Below are 17,544 nucleotides of genomic sequence, written 5' to 3'. Positions count from 1 at the left end.
TTTGTAATTGAGCAAAATGGATTATTCCCCTCAAGGTTTTAATGAACTTTTCATTCCCCCATTTAAAGCTAAAAAGTGATGGCAAACACTCCCCTCTTGAATGAAGTTGGCAAACCCACAGCTGAGGATGTTGATTTCTCAAAGTCAAATCATCCGCAAATCTTATTCTCAACCCAGAATAGATGATAGGTTCATGGTGGTGTACTCTTAACTCAAAAGTCCTCTAGATACTGACATTGCTTTTACTTTTTCTAATGGGAGAGCTCTCCTGCTGACAAAATAAAACCACCCCCAACGAGGAGCAGTAGCTTTCTCCCACTGACGAAGCGCTGTCCACACCAGCACTTTTTGTCATTAAAACTTTTTTTGGTCCTTTTTTTTTTTTACACACCCCTGACCGACAAAAGTGCAATATAGACATAACCTTAGACATGGTCTTAGTTCAACCACAAATTGCTGAGCTGGATGCAGGACTCACTGGGTGAAATTCTACGGCCTGGGTGATACAGGAGGTCAGACTAGATGATCCTCGTGGTCCCTTATGTATGAATCTAGACTTATGTAGTCTAAACTGCACTAGAGTTCTGCCAGTGCTGCCTGTGGCTTTGATGCAAATATGGCCCAACAAGACTATGGGTCCCAACTTGCAGCGTTCCATTTTTCACTGGTTGCGGTAAAATGATGCATTGGTTGCTGGGACCCTCACCTCTTAAAAATATGGGTAGCTGAAATATGCTTCATTTTATGCAAAGTAGGTGCATATTCAGCGGTCTTATTCAGCATTGCCTAGAGCCTGTGTACTTGAGAGTGCTTTGTAAAGCTAACTGGAAATAATTTACAGCTTCTCATTTTAATTTTGGAACAACTTGAGGCTGTACATAAGTTAAATTTTACTTCCTGGAATACCCAAATATTTGGGTTTCTATCTTCAAGTTAAAGTAGTTAGAACACGGGTTCTCAAACTTCATTGCATCATAACCCCCTTCTGACAGTAAAAATTACTACATGACCCTAGGAGGGGAGACGGAAGCCTGAGCCCTGCCGCCCTGGGTGGCGAAGGGCCAAAACCCGAATCCCACTGCCCTGTATGGGGGGACCAAAGCCAAAGGGCTTCAGCCCCAGGCAGGGTGCCTGTAATCCGAGCACCACTTCCCAGGGCTGAAGTCCTCAGGCCTAGGAGGTGGGGCTCGGGCTTCTGCCTTGGGCCCCAGCAAATCTAAGCCAGCCCTGGCGACCGCATTAAAATGGGGTTGTGACCCACTTTGGGGTCCTTACTCAGTTTGAGAACCGCTGGTATAGAATATATAGTCCTCTATTAAACAAGGAGACATGGCTGAAAATCTGGATTTTGACAGGGCCGCCCAGAGGGGGGGCAAGTGGGGCAATTTGCCCTGGGCCCCCAGGGGTCCCCACGAGATTTTTTTGGGGGCCCCTGGAGAGGGGTCCTTCACTTGCTCCGGGGCCCCCGGAGCTTCTTCCGTTCCTGGTCTTTGGCGGCGGGGGGGTCCTTCCGCTCCGGGACCCGCTGCCAAAGTGCCCCAAAGACCCGCGGCAGGGGGTCCTTCCACCCCGGGACCTGCCGCCGAAGTGCCAGGTCTTCGGCAATTTGGCGGCGGGGGACCCCCACCGCCGAAGACCCCAGGCCCCCTGAATCCTCTGGGCGGCCCTGGATTTTGAACTACATTTTTGAACTGATCATGTTGCTGTAGTATAGAGAGAGAGAGAGCTCCTGAGACATGAGACCTGATATAAAGGACCTGGTGTAAGCCCTAAGGCCCAAACAGGTCAGACCCTGCTGATATAAAGCAAAGTTAGTAAGAGTCAGAATATGAGCAAAAGTCAGGCCTGGTTACAAAACATGCCTGCTTGTAGGTTCACGGTCCGGAACATGAACTTGGCAAGAACATGGCTGATGTTGCAAAAACATAAATGCTCCTAAGTGCTCGGCACTGGACACTTGCATGATCACATTCCAGAAGGATCATGCCAGAGCATCCTGATACTAAGTTAGAGTGTAAACTCACTCCCTAAAGATACAGGGACACACTGACCCTTCCTAAGGATAAGGTCAGGATGACCGGGTGATGGCTAGAGACGTTTTGATAGAACCAACATGTACAAGGCAAGGGGTGGCAACTAACTGCATCAGAGGCACAATACACATTTTGTCTGCATCAGTGTATCAAAGAGGGGTCACTGAGGTCCGGCCGAGGGGGGGGCAGAAACCCACCACTTACTCAGCTGTCCATTGTCATGGGCATACATGTATTAAGTGTACTTGTAGCACCAATAGGGCACTAATACCATGTTTTGTCAGCAATAAACCTGGCCAAGCGCCTTAGCCACCAAACAGAGTCTGTGGTCTTCCTTAACAGTTCAGTCGAAGTCTGCTGTATGGGCTAACTGGCCAGAGCCAGTGCAGCACGCAGAGAGAACCCACACGCTGCCAACAACTAACAACAGTTGTAACTTGGAAAACACAGTGAAATCATGCAGATTTCAGTAAATAACTGCTACTGAGATGTCTGCTTTTGGTTAGTGAACCATAAACATCTGTTCCCTAGGTAACACAAACAAATTGATTATTTTTTGGGTTTGCTAGCCAAAGACACAATTAGTAAAGTCAGAGTTTAGGCTTCATCTTAAACTGAATCACAGCACATGAATCTGCTTCTACAGAGTTTGCTATTAGTCGCTTCAGTTTTGTTTAAACTTGTCATAAATATCAACTGAAAGCTTTAGGTGAAGTAAAGATAATGTCATAAGGAGTAAACCAGAGCTATTTGAACTTGATGCTTTTCTGGTTGAACTCTCTCTACATGTAAACTTTAAACATGAGGAAACATAAGCGTATAGTAATTAGAATCATTAGTTTTTCTTCTGTATAATTTAACATTTATTTTTTTTGGCAGGGGGTGGGGAGAGATTTTAATAGGCTGCATTGTGACGCTAGGAAGAGGAATAACTAAACTAATTTTTGTTCCAATAGTAACTTCAATCTGCAGTGCTTCTTTGTCTTGTAACCACTTTATGTGACAGAGAATCAGTTCAGTTAACCATGGACATGACTGCTCTTGGATATCATGGTTGGTAACGAAGGCTGGTCTATACTACAGAATTAAGTCGACGTAAAGCAGCTTACATCAACTAGGGTGACCAGACAGCAAATGTGAAAAATCGGGATGGGGGTGGGGGGGTAATAGGAGCCTATATAAGAAAAAGATCCCAAAATCGGGACTGTCCCTATAAAATCGGGACCTCTGGTCACCCTAACATCAACCTAATTGTGTCAGTGTACACACTACAGCCTTGCTCCCGCCAACGTAAGTGCCTTGCTACACCAACATAACTCCATCTCCACGAGCAGTGAAGGGCTTATGTCAGTGTAGTTAGGCAATGCACTGTCGGTGTAGACACTGGATTACTTACATTGGCTGTTGCCTGTCATTCTTGTCAATTTCACGGCTCTGTGCTGGAGCTGTGAAATTGACAAGAAAGCCACTCCCAGCTCAGGCTGTCACCCCAGAGTGGGTGGAGGGTTCCCACTAGAGCCTGGCTGCTGCCTGGGCTCCCAGTGCCCTGTGCCCAGGCTCCTGGCAGGGAGTGGGGAGCTGAGAGCTGGCCACTGTTAAGCTGGTGGAAGTGCTTCTGGTGAGGACATGCACCGCTGACAGAAGGAGGGCAGTGTGGACATGTAAGTCAACCTAACATAGGTCACCTTTAGTTTGTAGTGCGGACATGCACCTAACAGTGATCAAAATAAACCCAGCCTTGCTGTTCCCAGTTGGGGTTAATCCCATCAATCACATAACATCTGTTTTATGCAGAGCTCCAGATCTTTGATTAAGATTTCAAAGTTGCTGATCCAAATCTTCCAAATCAACCTATCATTTGATAATTAGCATACACTTACATTAATGGTGGTTAATGTGTTTTTTCTCAGCGTACACACACATTAATGGCGGCTAATCTCTTCTTCTCTCAGCAGTATAATTACATTGAGCATAGTGCAGAACTTCGTAAAATTGCTTTGTGGTTGCTTAAAGGCTAGTTTAAAGCTATATACTGTATATTCAGAACTAGAAACTAACCATATGTGTTAAGATCATTGTTAGAATTTCTTAATATAAGTGATTACATTTGAGCTCAATATGCTCTCAGCCTCATGTCTGCTTAATCAAAGCCAAGTTGTAACCTTATTTCTCCTTTGCAACACTGCCTAGATCCCTACTTATGGAATCCACTGCTCTTCCTTACATGGGTTTTGGTTTTGAGATTGGTGTTGGATTTTTATGCTTGATGTTTGTGTTGAACTTAAATGCTTTTTTAAGCTTTCTGTATTTAAAAGTACTTAAATTGTGGCTTATGGTTTTGGCTACATGTGAATTGTCCACTATGGTTGATGTAAAATGCAAAACTCTTTAGGGAATGCTTCTTGTCCCATGAGTGACCACTTTGGACTAACCATTTTAATACTTAAAATATTTGGGTGACGGTCAGCCATCAAATGGGTGTGTACTGTCTGCATCTTTTTATATCAAGGTGAGAGTCAGAGCCATGGGCGTTCATGCTTTCTGATGGAGGTTTTAAGCTTTTCAGGACTTAATCAGAGCTCTCATACAGGACGTGCTGCAAGTCTGAATCATAGTGGATCCAGCACAAGAAACTGTGTGATTGTCAGATGGGTCAAGAAGGGATCCAAGACATTGTATTTGAAGACTTTTTGGATCAGTCTCTAGCTTAGACTTCTGAAAACCCCTCTAACTTCTCCCATAGTTCCTCTAAGGAGAAAATGTAGCGGAAGGAAAGCATGAGATGAAAAGAAACACCAATAGCCTTGTTGAATAAGGAGGTGAATCCAAAGGTCATTTTTTGCTTTGCATTGGTATAACCTGCTATTTTTCTTACTATTTAAAGAAGTGAATACTGTCTCCTGTCCAACACAAAATATTGTATTTACCTTAGCCTCTCTTGCTATACAGGCTGGACGCAAAGAAAGAAGTGATGCACTGAATTCTGCAATAGACAAAATGACTAAAAAGACCAGGGACCTGCGTAGACAGGTACAGAATGAATAAACTATTAATGTAATGTTGTAATAGTGTTTATAGAAATAATGCAATTCTGAATGTTCCCTATTGGAAACGTTTTGTTTATTTGAGTACTTTATGTTCTGTAATGGCAGTAGTTTTGCTCTTTTTTCCCCCCCCTAGTTCATTGAAAGCTAGAAGCTTGCAGCGCTTTGTTTGGGTGACAGTATTAGAGTTTGAATTGTAATCCCCTATAGATAACCATACAGAGAAGCTATTTTGGATGTTGAATTAAAATAAAACATTTTTGGACTCAAATTACAAACAAGTACACCTGCAGCAAGAGTGTGTATAATGGTAACACTTAGGGGCAGTTCACTATTAAAGGAGAAAAAGTTCACTTTAAAACCAAATGTGGAGGTAGCAAAATATATAGGAGAGTTGAGTTTATTTTAACTTTTCAAAATCCTTACATTGAGTTAAATACAAAAATAATGGTGTTGATTTTAATATTCAGCAGGAAAAGCGCAGATTTAGTCACTGAAACTATGCCAATATCTCCACATTTTAAATAAATATTAATGTGCCCAAATGAGTTGTTTGATTAAATTGGCGCAAAAACTGCATGGCCAACCCCAATAGAGAGAGCCCTGATCTCACACAGCAACAGAGGGAGCAATTGCTAAACAAATATTCAAGATCCTTATTGTGGCAAATATTTTCTTGTTAATAAGATGCTAGAAAACAGCAGTTGAACTCTGTGCCAAAAAAACCCAACTAATTTTCATTTTAATTCTTAGCTCCGCAAAGCTGTTATGGATCATGTGTCCGATTCTTTTCTGGAAACCAACGTTCCACTTTTAGTATTGATTGAAGCTGCCAAGAATGGGAATGAAAAAGAAGTTAAGGAGTATGCACAGGTTTTCCGTGAACATGCCAATAAGTTGATTGAGGTAAGGTCATACAAACCAACTGAAGTTACCAGTTTTACGAATTTTAGCTTAATTTCTAATTTGTTTTCAAACTGTATTCTAGCTGTTAACACATTTTATAGTATAAATAGGCTTGGAAAATTCGATTTAATTTTTTCTAACTTCAACGATTAATATTAATTTTGGTTTGTACCTTTTTTTCCCAATTGTTAGATGTCAAGGGAAGAGAATTGGTATTAGGGTTAGCGCAGCGGGGAAGTGGTGTTGCAGGGGCTTCCTGCCTAGCCGAGAGGGCCAAGACACTCGGGCTCAAGTTGCAGGGGAGGCTGCAGTCCTGGCCTGGCAGAGCAGAGACCTCCCAGCCAGGACTGTGAGAAGGACGATGAGCCCTGGGCATGGAGTGCTGCTGCTGAACAGTGCCTGCCTGGGGATGACTCCTACACTCGTGGCTGGCAAGTGAGGGAGTGGGGCCCTGACAGCAGAGTTGCAGAAGGTCTGTCATAGACCCACTCCCTCACTCGCATAACAGTGGGGCTGCAGTGTACGCTCTATGCTACCACAGTGCCAGTGACACCCAGTCCCTGCAGGCACAAATGGGGGAGGCTGTATTCCTGCCCACTGTTACCTACCGATCGATATTTTTTCATCGATTTCAGCATGTCATCGGAAATTGATGTTTGTTGACATCTATCGATTTTTAGATCGAATCTTCCCAAGCCTAGGTATAAACCTGCATGCTGACAGTTTTCTACAGACTAACTCACTTATGTAAGTGGTGATCCAGCAGTTTATTTTGCCATAGCTTGTGTTTTTTAGTTATCACATACAGCATAAAGAGATGCATCATATTTTCAAACCATACTTTAAATGTTTTGTAAAGTTGTAGTTTCAACGTGTGGATTTGTTGTTTGTCTGGGTATACTACACTAACTGAGATTATTCTAAGCAGATACATAAATAATCACTGTCTCCTTCATGCTGGTGTATTGAGTCCAAAATATATGTAAATTTCATTTGAAACATCTATTATTGCTAGGTGAAATTGGTCTTTATGCAAAGGCTTGTGGAATGAATGCTACAAACTTCTGTACAAAAATAAGAATTTGGATACAAAACCTTAGATAAGGTCAACATAAGAATATTATTTGAAAACATAAGTCGTCAAATGGAAAATTTTCCTGTCTGTAAGACTGTTTTCTAAGAACACAAACTTAAATGGGAGACTTACCAGTTTTAATTAAAATACGTAAGACAAGTCCATCTACCATAAAAGTTAATGTCTTTGGCAACTGGTATTGCAGTTAAGAAAAAAATTCAAGTTCATTCCAGGTCTTACTGCATATGTCTTAGTAATATTGACCTGCTGTCTTATTATTCACACTTAGTTTTGTGCAGTATTGCAAAAATTATAAAGGAATATAAATCTACAGTTGTAATTGTTTACTGCTTATGCATAGTTAGTTTTTGCCAAACCTGTAAAAGTTCTGTTCTATTAATACCGTCAAGTGGTCGGTTGAATGATTAATTCTCACCACTAAGCTCAATTGCAGTCGAAAAAGTCAAATGCTGATCAAAATGTACTTATAATAATGCCATTCTGCTGTTAAACTACAAATTAGTCCATGTGACTTTTAGAATAATCTTGGGTCTTTCACACAACTCTTATTTATTTTTTTCTTCAGGAACAAGGCAGTTGTCAATCTTTCATTGATCTGACTCTTGCATTATTTCTGCAAGCCATTTTCTCACTAGTTTAAGGGACTCTTGGCACCATCGCACATACACATAAGAGAGACTAAGGTCTTTCAGCACAGGAATCACATTAGGCTAGGTAATGTTTTCCTTGAAATAGTTAATATATAGTTAAACAGTTTGGAGGTACTATTCATAAATAAAGCAAGGGGAATTAATTTAGGTTGCCAGGACAACCTGAATTCCCTGACCACCTCCTAATACTTTTTGATTTAATTGGCTTATTCGGTGACCTCATTGCCCCCAAAAACCTCTTTTGGTTTTGGTTGGTACTTCGTGTAAAGCTGTTCTGCCTTTTGGTTTCTCCATACATTATGCTTATTTGATTATATGGGAAGTGTGAAAAATTAACTGTAATTGTCTGGCAATATCCTTTATAAAATCGCATTCCTCCTGAAGTGTGGAACTTATTTATGCATTTTTGGAATCTGGAAATCACCTTGTGATGTATGTCAAAAGAAATTGATAAGCTTTTGATAAATATGCTGTGATACTTCTCTGGGCCCTGAGCTAACTGTAGACACATGCATCTAAATAGTGGTATGGGGGTATTCAGAAAGTTGGGAGAGCTTTCCAAAATGTCCCCAAATTGTGCATGTCAAAGGCAAAAACAAGCTGCATTGTATCTTTCTAAAGTACACCTTGCAGATTATATTGAGGTAAATGTGAATTTTCACCCATTTGGATAAGAAGTCAAATGCAAGCTGTTGGGGACACTCAGGGTCTAAGGCAATGGGCACCAACAAAGAAGCTAAATAGGGACTGTGGTGTGGCTTAAACACTGAGAAACCAAAAGCAGTTACTGTTATGCAACTTTTAAATTTGGCTTTTGGCTTTTATATGCTCAGCGTAGTAGCTTTAATGTAGTTTTAATGGCATTTTCTTAAAAAGATGAAATAATTCAAACTTTGCCTTCACTATTTAGCTAGTCTAGTACTAGAATAAACTCACTTACTTCTATTCCAGAATAGCATCCACACAGGGAGTTACCAGCATAGCTATAAAGGTATAATTATACCACTGTAGTCATGCCAGTCAGTTTCCCCATGTAGACGGGCCCTCTGCTTCTACTAGTTCTAGATATGTATGACTTGAAGAGCACTGAGCAGCTGTCATTCTCAGCACATGAGGCATTATTGATCTTGCTTGTGTTTAAACACAAAGCTGCAAATTAAATTTTTTGGAGAGTCTGTGTAGTCATACATTCTGTTCTTCAAGAAAACGCTCTTGTGCAAGTATGCATTAAACAGAACACTTCTGACTGGAGTCAGACACTACTAATATGATGTGCTACATACAGCAACTCTTCAGAGATCTTTGGTAATCACTTGCTTTCAGAAGTGTAACTATGCCTATACAGTAACATGATCTATTGGACTTGTTTACAGTGCACCACAGTACAAACTACAGGGGTGTGAATTGCAGAGCACACCAAAATGTTGTGCTCGAACTGTGCCACTGTCACGCAGCAGGCATGAATTAAAAGGTACTTTGCTCGTGTTAACATAGTCCTGTCTGAAGGAGGACCATGTTAACATGAACCCTAGTAGGTACCTTTTAGTTTGCTCCAGCAGAGTCGATACAGGGCATTGAGAGAGCAACATTTTGATGCACTCTTCAGTTATCACCCCTGTAGTCTGCACTGCAGTGCAGTGTAGGCATAGCCTAGATCAGGGGTCGGCAACCAAAGGCACGCTGCTGCCTGCCATGGTCCCAGCCCCACTCATCCCCCCCCCGCCCACCGCTCTACCCTGCGGGGGCAGGAGGCAGAAGCTTGGTCCTGCGGCAGCCAAGCTTCCCCCCTCCTCTGCTTCTTCCCCCACCGTGGTGCTTTCCTGCCCCTCCTCCTCCCCTTCCCTGCACCGATCAGCTGATGGCCCTTGCAAGGGGGAGGGGGACGAGTGGCAGCCTGCTCGCTGCTCTGTAGAGGAGGCAGAGAAGAGGTAGGGACGGGACCTTGGGGGAGGGGGTGGAACAGGGCATATCCCTTCCAGCCCCCTTCCATGAGCCGCTCAGGGCAGGGGGCTGGGAGCACCCCCATGAGCCGAGCACTTCTGCCCTGAACCCCACACACACACACCCAGCCCTCTGCCCTGACCCCTGAAACCCCCACATCTCCAGCCTTCTGCCCTGCACCCCCACAGCCCCCATCCCTCTGCCCTGAAACCCCCCCGCCCCCCCCCCCAGGTCTGGGGTCCCGTCCCGGCTGCCGGCCCCTTGCCAGCCGGTGTCCCAGCCGCGGGCCCCGCTCAGCCTGCTGCCGGCCTAGGTGAACAGAATCCCAGGCTGGCGGCGTAAGATCAGCATTTTAATTTAATTTTTAAACATTTTGAAATCCTTGTTTACTTTACATACAACAATAGTTTAGTTATATAATATAGACTAGTTAGGGAAGTAGATTGGACTAACATATTTATGGATCTAAAGGCGGAAGGCGCCTGGGATTATTTCAAGTTGAAGTTGCAGGAGCTGTCGGAGGCCTGTATCCCGAGAAAGGGAAAACGGTTCGTAGGCAGGAGATTTAGACCGAGCTGGATGAGCGAGCGTCTCAGACGGGTGATTAAGAAAAAACAGAAAGCGTACAAGGAGTGGAAGATGGGAGGGATCAGCAAAGAAACCTACCTTATTGAGGTCAGAGCATGTAGAGATGGAGTGAGAAAGGCCAAAAGCCGTGTAGAGTTGGACCTTGCGAGGGGAATTAAAACCAATAGTAAGAGGTTTTATAGCCATATAAATAGGAAGAAAACTAAGAAAGAAGAAGTGGGACCGCTTAAGACTGTAGATGGAGTGGAGATTAGATATTGTGCCATGCCTAGATTATCCTTAAACAAATATTTTGCATCGGTCTTTAATGAGGCTAATGAAGGACTCAGGAATAGTGGCAGCGTGACGGATGGGAATAAAGGAGGGGGGGGTTTGACATTACCGTATCCGAGGTAGAAGCCAAACTCGAACAGCTTAACGGGACTAAATCGGGTGGACCGGATGATCTTCATCCGAGAATATTAAAGGAACTGGCGCGAGAAATTGCAAGCCCGTTAGCGATAATTTTTAATGAATCTGTAAACTCGGGGGTGGTACCGTTGGACTGGAGAATAGCTAATGTGGTTCCTGTTTTCAAGAAGGGGAAAAAAAGTGACCCGGGTAACTACAGGCCTGTTAGTTTAACATCTGTAATATGCAAGGTCTTGGAAAAATTTTTGAAGGAGAAAGTAGTTAAGGACCTTGAGGTCCATGGCAATTGGGACAAATTACAACACGGTTTTACAAAAGGTAGATCGTGCCAAACCAACCTGATCTCCTCCTTTGAGAAAGTAACAGATTTTTTAGATAAAGGAAATGCGGTGGATCTAATACACCTCTATTTCAGTAAAGCGTTTGATACGGTACCGCGTGAGGAATTATTGGTTAAATTGGAAAAGATGGGGATCGATATGAAAATCCAGAGGTGGATAAAGAACTGGTTAAAGGGGAGACTTCAGCGGGTCGTACTGAAAGGTGAACTGTCAGGTTGGAGGGAGGTTACCAGTGGAGTTCCTCAAGGTTCGGTTTTGGGTCCGATTTTATTTAATCTATTTATTACTGACCTCGGAACCGAATGTAGAAGTGGGCTGATAAAGTTTGCGGATGATACAAAGTTGGGAGGTATTGCCAATTCGGAGAAGGATCGGGATATCCTGCAGGGAGATTTGGATGACCTTGTAAACTGGAGTAATAGTAATAGGATGAAATTTAATAGTGAGAAGTGTAAGGTGATGCATTTAGGGATGACTAACAAGAATTTTAGTTATAAGCTGGGGACGCATCGGTTGGAAGTAACGGAAGAGGAGAAGGACCTCGGAGTCCTGGTTGATCGCAGGATGACTATGAGTCGGCAATGTGACATGGCCGTGAAAAAAGCTAATGCGGTCCTGGGATGCATTAGGCGAGGTATTTCTAGTAGGGATAAGGAGGTGCTGGTTCCGTTATACAAGGCACTGGTGAGACCTCATTTGGAGTACTGTGTGCAGTTCTGGTCTCCTATGTTTTAAAAAGGATGAATACAAACTGGAACGGGTACAGAGAAGGGCCACTAGGATGATCCGAGGAATGGAAAACCTGTCGTATGAAAGGAGACTCGAGGAGCTCGGTTTGTTTACCTTAACCAAAAGAAGTCTGAGGGGGGATATGATTGCTCTCTTTAAATATATCAGAGGGATAAATACCAGGGAGGGAGAGGAATTATTTCAGCTCAGTACTAATGTGGACACGAGAACAAATGGATATAAACTGGCCGTCGGGAAGTTTAGGCTTGAAATTAGACGAAGGTTTCTAACCATCAGAGGGGTGAAGTTCTGGAACAGCCTTCCGAGGGAAACAGTGGGGGTGAAAGACCTCTCTGGCTTTAAGATTAAGCTTGATAAGTTTATGGAGGGGATGGTTTGATGGGATAACATGATTTTAGTCAATAGGTCAATAACGTGCCATTGCTGGTAATTAGTAACAATGGTCAATGATGGGATATTAAAAGTTACTACAGAGAACTTTTTTCCGGAGGGTCTGGCTGGAGAATCTTGCTCGCATGCTCGGGGTTCAACTGATTGCCATATTTGGGGTCGGGAAGGAATTTTCCTCCAGGGTAGATTGGCAGAGGCCCTGGAGGTTTTTCGCCTTCCTCCGCAGCATGGGGCAGGGGTCGCTTGCTGGAGGATTCTCTGTGACTTGAAGTCTTTTTAAATCATGATTTGGGGACTTCAACAGCTGAGTCAAGGGAGAGAATTATTCCAGGAGTGGGTGGGTCAGCTTTTGTGGCCTGCAACATGCGGGAGGTCAGACTAGATGATCATAATGGTCCCTTCTGACCTTAAAGTCTATGAGTCTATGAGACTTAGAGAGAGAGAGACCTTCTAAAAACGTTAAAATGTATTATCGGCACGCGAAACCTTAAATTAAAGTGAATAAATGAAGACTCGGCACACCACTTCTGAAAGGTTGCCTACCCCTGGCCTAGATGTTTACAAAGCTCTTCCAGGAGCGTATGTGCATTATACTAGAAACATTAGCTTCCAACCATCAGTCTCCTTTTTCTTAGAATGAATAGAGTGCTTTGCAGGATCGTACATAGTGTCAGTTTGCCTGTGAAGGAAGAAACTTAACTTTTTTAGGACTGCATTTGAATTAAGACCTCTTGAACAGAATGAGCTGTTTGTCTGATCTGATAGTTGCTACGTTAGGCTGTTTTAGGAATCTACTGTTGCGCAGAAGGAAAAAATCTACCTACATCTTCAGAAACTGTAGTACTACAGGAGGTTACTTAAAATGTTTCAGTAGAAGACATCCTATTTAGTGAGACTAGATGTGACTACTGTATATTGCAGTATAAGTGTGCATGGTACTTTATCATGATAGAGAGGTGGAACACCCGAGTTGTGTTGTGCCTCATGCTATAATTGACAGATTATAATAGTTTTTAAATGTAAAGCTCATTATTAAGGATGGCTTTTCTTAATGTGACTTAACTAGAGCACTCTTAAAAAAAACTGGAGAACAAATTCCAATATGTGCTACCCTAAGAAATCCCCACATGGAAACCAGTAGTCTTTACACCTGGACTTTCAGAACCCTGGCATGGATCTCTACCATTTGATCTACAGGAGTAACAGCCATCCTCTTTGTGGACCAGCCACGAGAGGGGAATGCAATACATATTCTGCCAGTGATTTACACAGCTATTTTCTAGACAACAATAGAACACTGCGGATCAGGAATCCTAGGTTCTTGACTCCAGGATGGAAGTATTGTCTAGGAGTTAAAGCAGTAGTTTCATCTTGGGCTAGGTCTACACAACCCGCCTGAATCGGCGGGTAGAAATCGACCTCTCAGGGATCGAATTATTGCGTTTCGTCGGGACGCGACAATCGATCCCCGAATCGACGCTCTTACTCCACCAGCGGAGGTGGGAGTAAGCGCCGTCGACGGGAAGCCGCGGAGGTCGATTTTGCCACCGTCCTTACAGCGGGGTAAGTCGGTTGCGATACGTCGAATTCAGCTACGCTATTCGCGTAGCTGAATTTGCGTATCTTAAATCGACCCCCCCCTGTAGTGAAGACCTGCCCTTGGTGAGCACACTAGTTTGGCAAGTTCATTTTGAAAAGCAATATGGATGAAACTTGAATCTCTCATATTGGAGATCTGGTTCTAGTCTCAGCTCTTCCTGAAGTGACTCTGCAGCCTTTCTCTCAACTTTTTTATAATGGGGGAAAGATACTTGACTGCCTTCTGTGGCAGGGGGTACAAATGCTTGCTCAATAAGAAGGGTTTTGAAGTGCACAGTAACAAAATACACATCAGTAGAGGTGACATTTGAACTCTATGCCTTCTGGCTCCCTAGGCTAAACTTTGTTGCATGCTCTTCTGTCCTCCTGGCAGAATGTCACCTGCCCTGTGGTGCAACTGTGCAACCAAAATGTGGAACATCCTACAAAAATCTGGCACACTTGAGAGGTCTGTGCATCACAGATAAAAGTTTCCATGTCCCAAAGAGCTTCAGTTGGATGCCCAATTCAGTTTGGTGACTCAGTTTCCCCCTCTATTGAAACTAACTGTTTTATTAATTTGAGGGCTATGTATGGATTGCCTCACTTCCTCCTACAATACTGAATAGCATGCTTCAGATGGCTTTCAAAATCACTGTTAGCTAATTTAGTGGGTTATCTTTTACATTGCATTGTAATGGAATTAATACAAAAAAGAAAAATTGAATATCAGAAGTTATTTTGAGAACAGATATGTTAAGGTGATATAGGAGAAGTCCTGCAGAAATTAAGTTGAATTATAATGTCCCTAATTAAAGATGTAAGAGGTTACTTCAGTAGCCTCGGCAGTCAAACCTACAGCCAGGGTGGGTTGATTTAAATCACCAGTTTTAATCACGGTTTAAATCTGCAAGCAAGAAACCCTGATTTAAGCAATCATTTTAATCATGTTTTCCATTTGTAATTTTTAGTTATTTTCTTAAAGAAAAGTAGATTTTCTTTGGTAACCAATAAAACATGTTGATTTGCAACTAAATATAGCCTTTACACTAAATTTGGTGCTTCTTTTTGCTAATGATGAGGATACACTATCTATGCATATTCATTTAAGCAATTATATAGCTTAACTTACATTTATTCAGATTCTTAACTTTTCCATTTTTGTTAGAAAATGAAAAACGATTTATTAGGGTGTTTTACTATTTGTGTCAAACTCTCTTTTGATGGAAATTCAAGTTAAGAATGTACAAAAATAGCACTTGAATGTTTTATTTAATAAAACTACCTTAAATGCGCTGGACACAAGGAAAAAAGTTTCAGTGTTTTGCATTTAAAACTGATTTATTAAACAAAGGAAGTGTAGTGGTGAATTGAACTGACTGTTTGCAGGTCACCGTGTCCTTCAAGATTTTTTGGAACTAGTGTATCTCATCTGCACATTTAGGTTTTATTCATAGATTGGAAGGAGAAAAGAAACTTTCTTGCTTTTTCAACTTCCTATTGGTTTCTTAATTCTTTTGACAATAGTGTCTTCTGCACAGAGACTAGTTCAGTTCAGTGACTAGTTCATTCCACTTGAACTAGTCATTGAACTAAACTAGTCTCTGTACAGAAGACACTATTGTCAAAAGATGGTTTAGTATTTCAACAAACCCTGGTTCCAGGACTTAGCCAGTGACTTCTACCTGTTCAGTGGTTTGCCTCACTTTAAAATTGGGCAGAATTATTTCTTTTGGTCACAATGTCACACTGGGAGCTCATGGTTGGCTGATTATCCACCATAACCCCCAAATCTCTTTGAGTCACTGCTTCTCAGGATAGGGCACTATCCTGTGAGTATGGCCTAATTCTTTGTTCCTAGAGGTATACATTTACATTTACCCATGTTAAAACATATTTGTTTGCTTGCACCCAGCTTACCAAGCAATTGAGATTGCTCAGAATCAGTGACCTGTCCTCTTTATTATTTACTGTTTCCCTCATTTTTGTCACCTGAAAACTTTAGCAGTGGTGCTGGGTTTTTTTTTTTTTTTTTTTTTTTTTTCCAGGTCTTGATAAACATGTTAAATAGCATAAGGCCAATAACTCATCCCTGTGGGACCCCATTGGAAAAATACCTGCTTGATGACAATTCCTTGTTTACAATTACATTTTGCGACCATCAGTTAGCCAGACTTTAATCCATTTAATGTGTGTCATGTTACTTTTTATCTTTCTAGTTTTTTAATCTGTTCTGCTGTACCAAGTCAAACATGTGCTGGTTTGCATTAATTATCCTCTTTTAATTCTTTATTAATCTAGTCCCATATTAGCTGCTCCATTATCTTACCTGGGATCAATGTCAGGTTCATTGGCCTATAGTTACTTGGGTCGTTCTGTTTATCCTTTTTAGAAATTGGCATATTAGCTTTCTGTATCTATCCCAGTACTCCAAAACTTAATGAAAATCAACATTTATGGTCCAACGAACTCCTCAGCCAACTATTTTAAAACTCTTGGGCACAAGTTTTATATCTGGACCTGCTGACTTAAATGTTTAACTTTAGTAGCTAACATAACATCCTCCAGAGATGCTAGTGGAATGGAAATAGCATTATCCTCATATGATGAGACTGGATCTGTTTTTCCCCAATATAGAATAGAAATACTGAATGCTTCCGCCTTTCTTGCATTTGTGGTTAGATATTGACAGATATTTGGCTGTGTGCGCGCACGTGTTTTCTTTGTGTGCCGCCCCAGCCCGGCGCAGACAGCTGGCACAGCAGACCTCAAGCAAACTACACAACGACCACAAGATCCGTTAAGGGATGAAGGCACCCAGCCAGGTTTATTGTTGACAAAGCATGGTACTAGTATTCCGCAGACTCTACTGTACCCCGAATACATATATTCCTGTAACAACGGACCAGCTCAGTGAACGGCTCGACTTTTCGTTCCTCTCTAAGGCCAGACAAAGATACTTTCTCTGAGATACATTTTTATATCCCGATACAAACAAGTTGGTACTGCCCTTTGACATAGTTACTGCCCCTGATGTCGCTAGTTATCAGCCATTATCTTGTACATGTTGGTTTGATTAAAACATTTTTATTATGTACAATCATCCTGACCTTCTCTTTTAGGAGGGTACACTATTACTTTTAGGATTGTATTCCTGTTACCCTTGGGTAATGTTTTTGTACTACCCTTGATATCAGGATGTTCTGGTACTTAATACTGGGATGTGTTTGCCAGAGTACATTTTGATAAGCACTTCTTAGGAATGTGTATTTGCAATATTAGACCTGTTTTTGCCAAATTTTGTGAGCAGGTTTTCCCTCATACGAGGCCTCTAATACAAGGGCTTATATTTCAGGCGCTCTTCCTACTATAGCATTATTATGATAATTCTACCATTTCCATCTAGAAATAGGTCAGTATCATTGTCAGGGTTCTTTTTGATCCTATTATATTTAAACTCCTTAACTCTGCTGGCCCTAGATTTCTGCTGATGTGCCTTTGCTTCCCTATCAATTTTCTATCATTCCTAGGGCTGGTCTACACTGGGGGGGGGGATCGATCTAAGATACGCAACTTAGCTATGAGAATAGCGCGTCGACTTCAGCTACATCTTAGATCGACTTACCTCCCGTCCTTACGGCGCGGGATCGATGGCCGCGGCTCCCCCGTCGACTCCACTTCCGCCTCTCGCCCTGGTGGAGTTCCGGAGTCGACGGGGAGTGCGTTCGGGGATTGATTTATTGCATCTAGACGAGATGCGATAAATCGATCCCTGATAGATCGATCGCTACCCGCCAATCTGGCGGGTAGTGAAGA

The 17,544-nt window shown here is 42.3% G+C and overlaps 1 protein-coding gene across 1 annotated transcript in view; it reads left to right on the top strand.

Annotated features, from left to right (window-relative positions):
• The window catches only part of CTNNA1 (catenin alpha 1), a 216,326-nt gene that overhangs the window by 117,092 nt on the left and 81,690 nt on the right, over positions 1-17,544 (top strand). The window contains exons 8-9 of the mRNA XM_065410042.1: positions 4,983-5,063; positions 5,831-5,983. Coding sequence (XP_065266114.1) covers positions 4,983-5,063; positions 5,831-5,983 — 234 coding nt within the window. The remainder of the gene's footprint in view (positions 1-4,982; positions 5,064-5,830; positions 5,984-17,544) is intronic.

The sequence above is a fragment of the Emys orbicularis genome, chromosome 8, assembly GCF_028017835.1.
Source record: "Emys orbicularis isolate rEmyOrb1 chromosome 8, rEmyOrb1.hap1, whole genome shotgun sequence".
In the NCBI taxonomy this organism is placed as follows: Eukaryota; Metazoa; Chordata; order Testudines; family Emydidae; genus Emys; species Emys orbicularis.
Note: the sequence above shows the minus strand (reverse complement) of the source record. Positions and strands in the feature narration are given on the sequence as shown.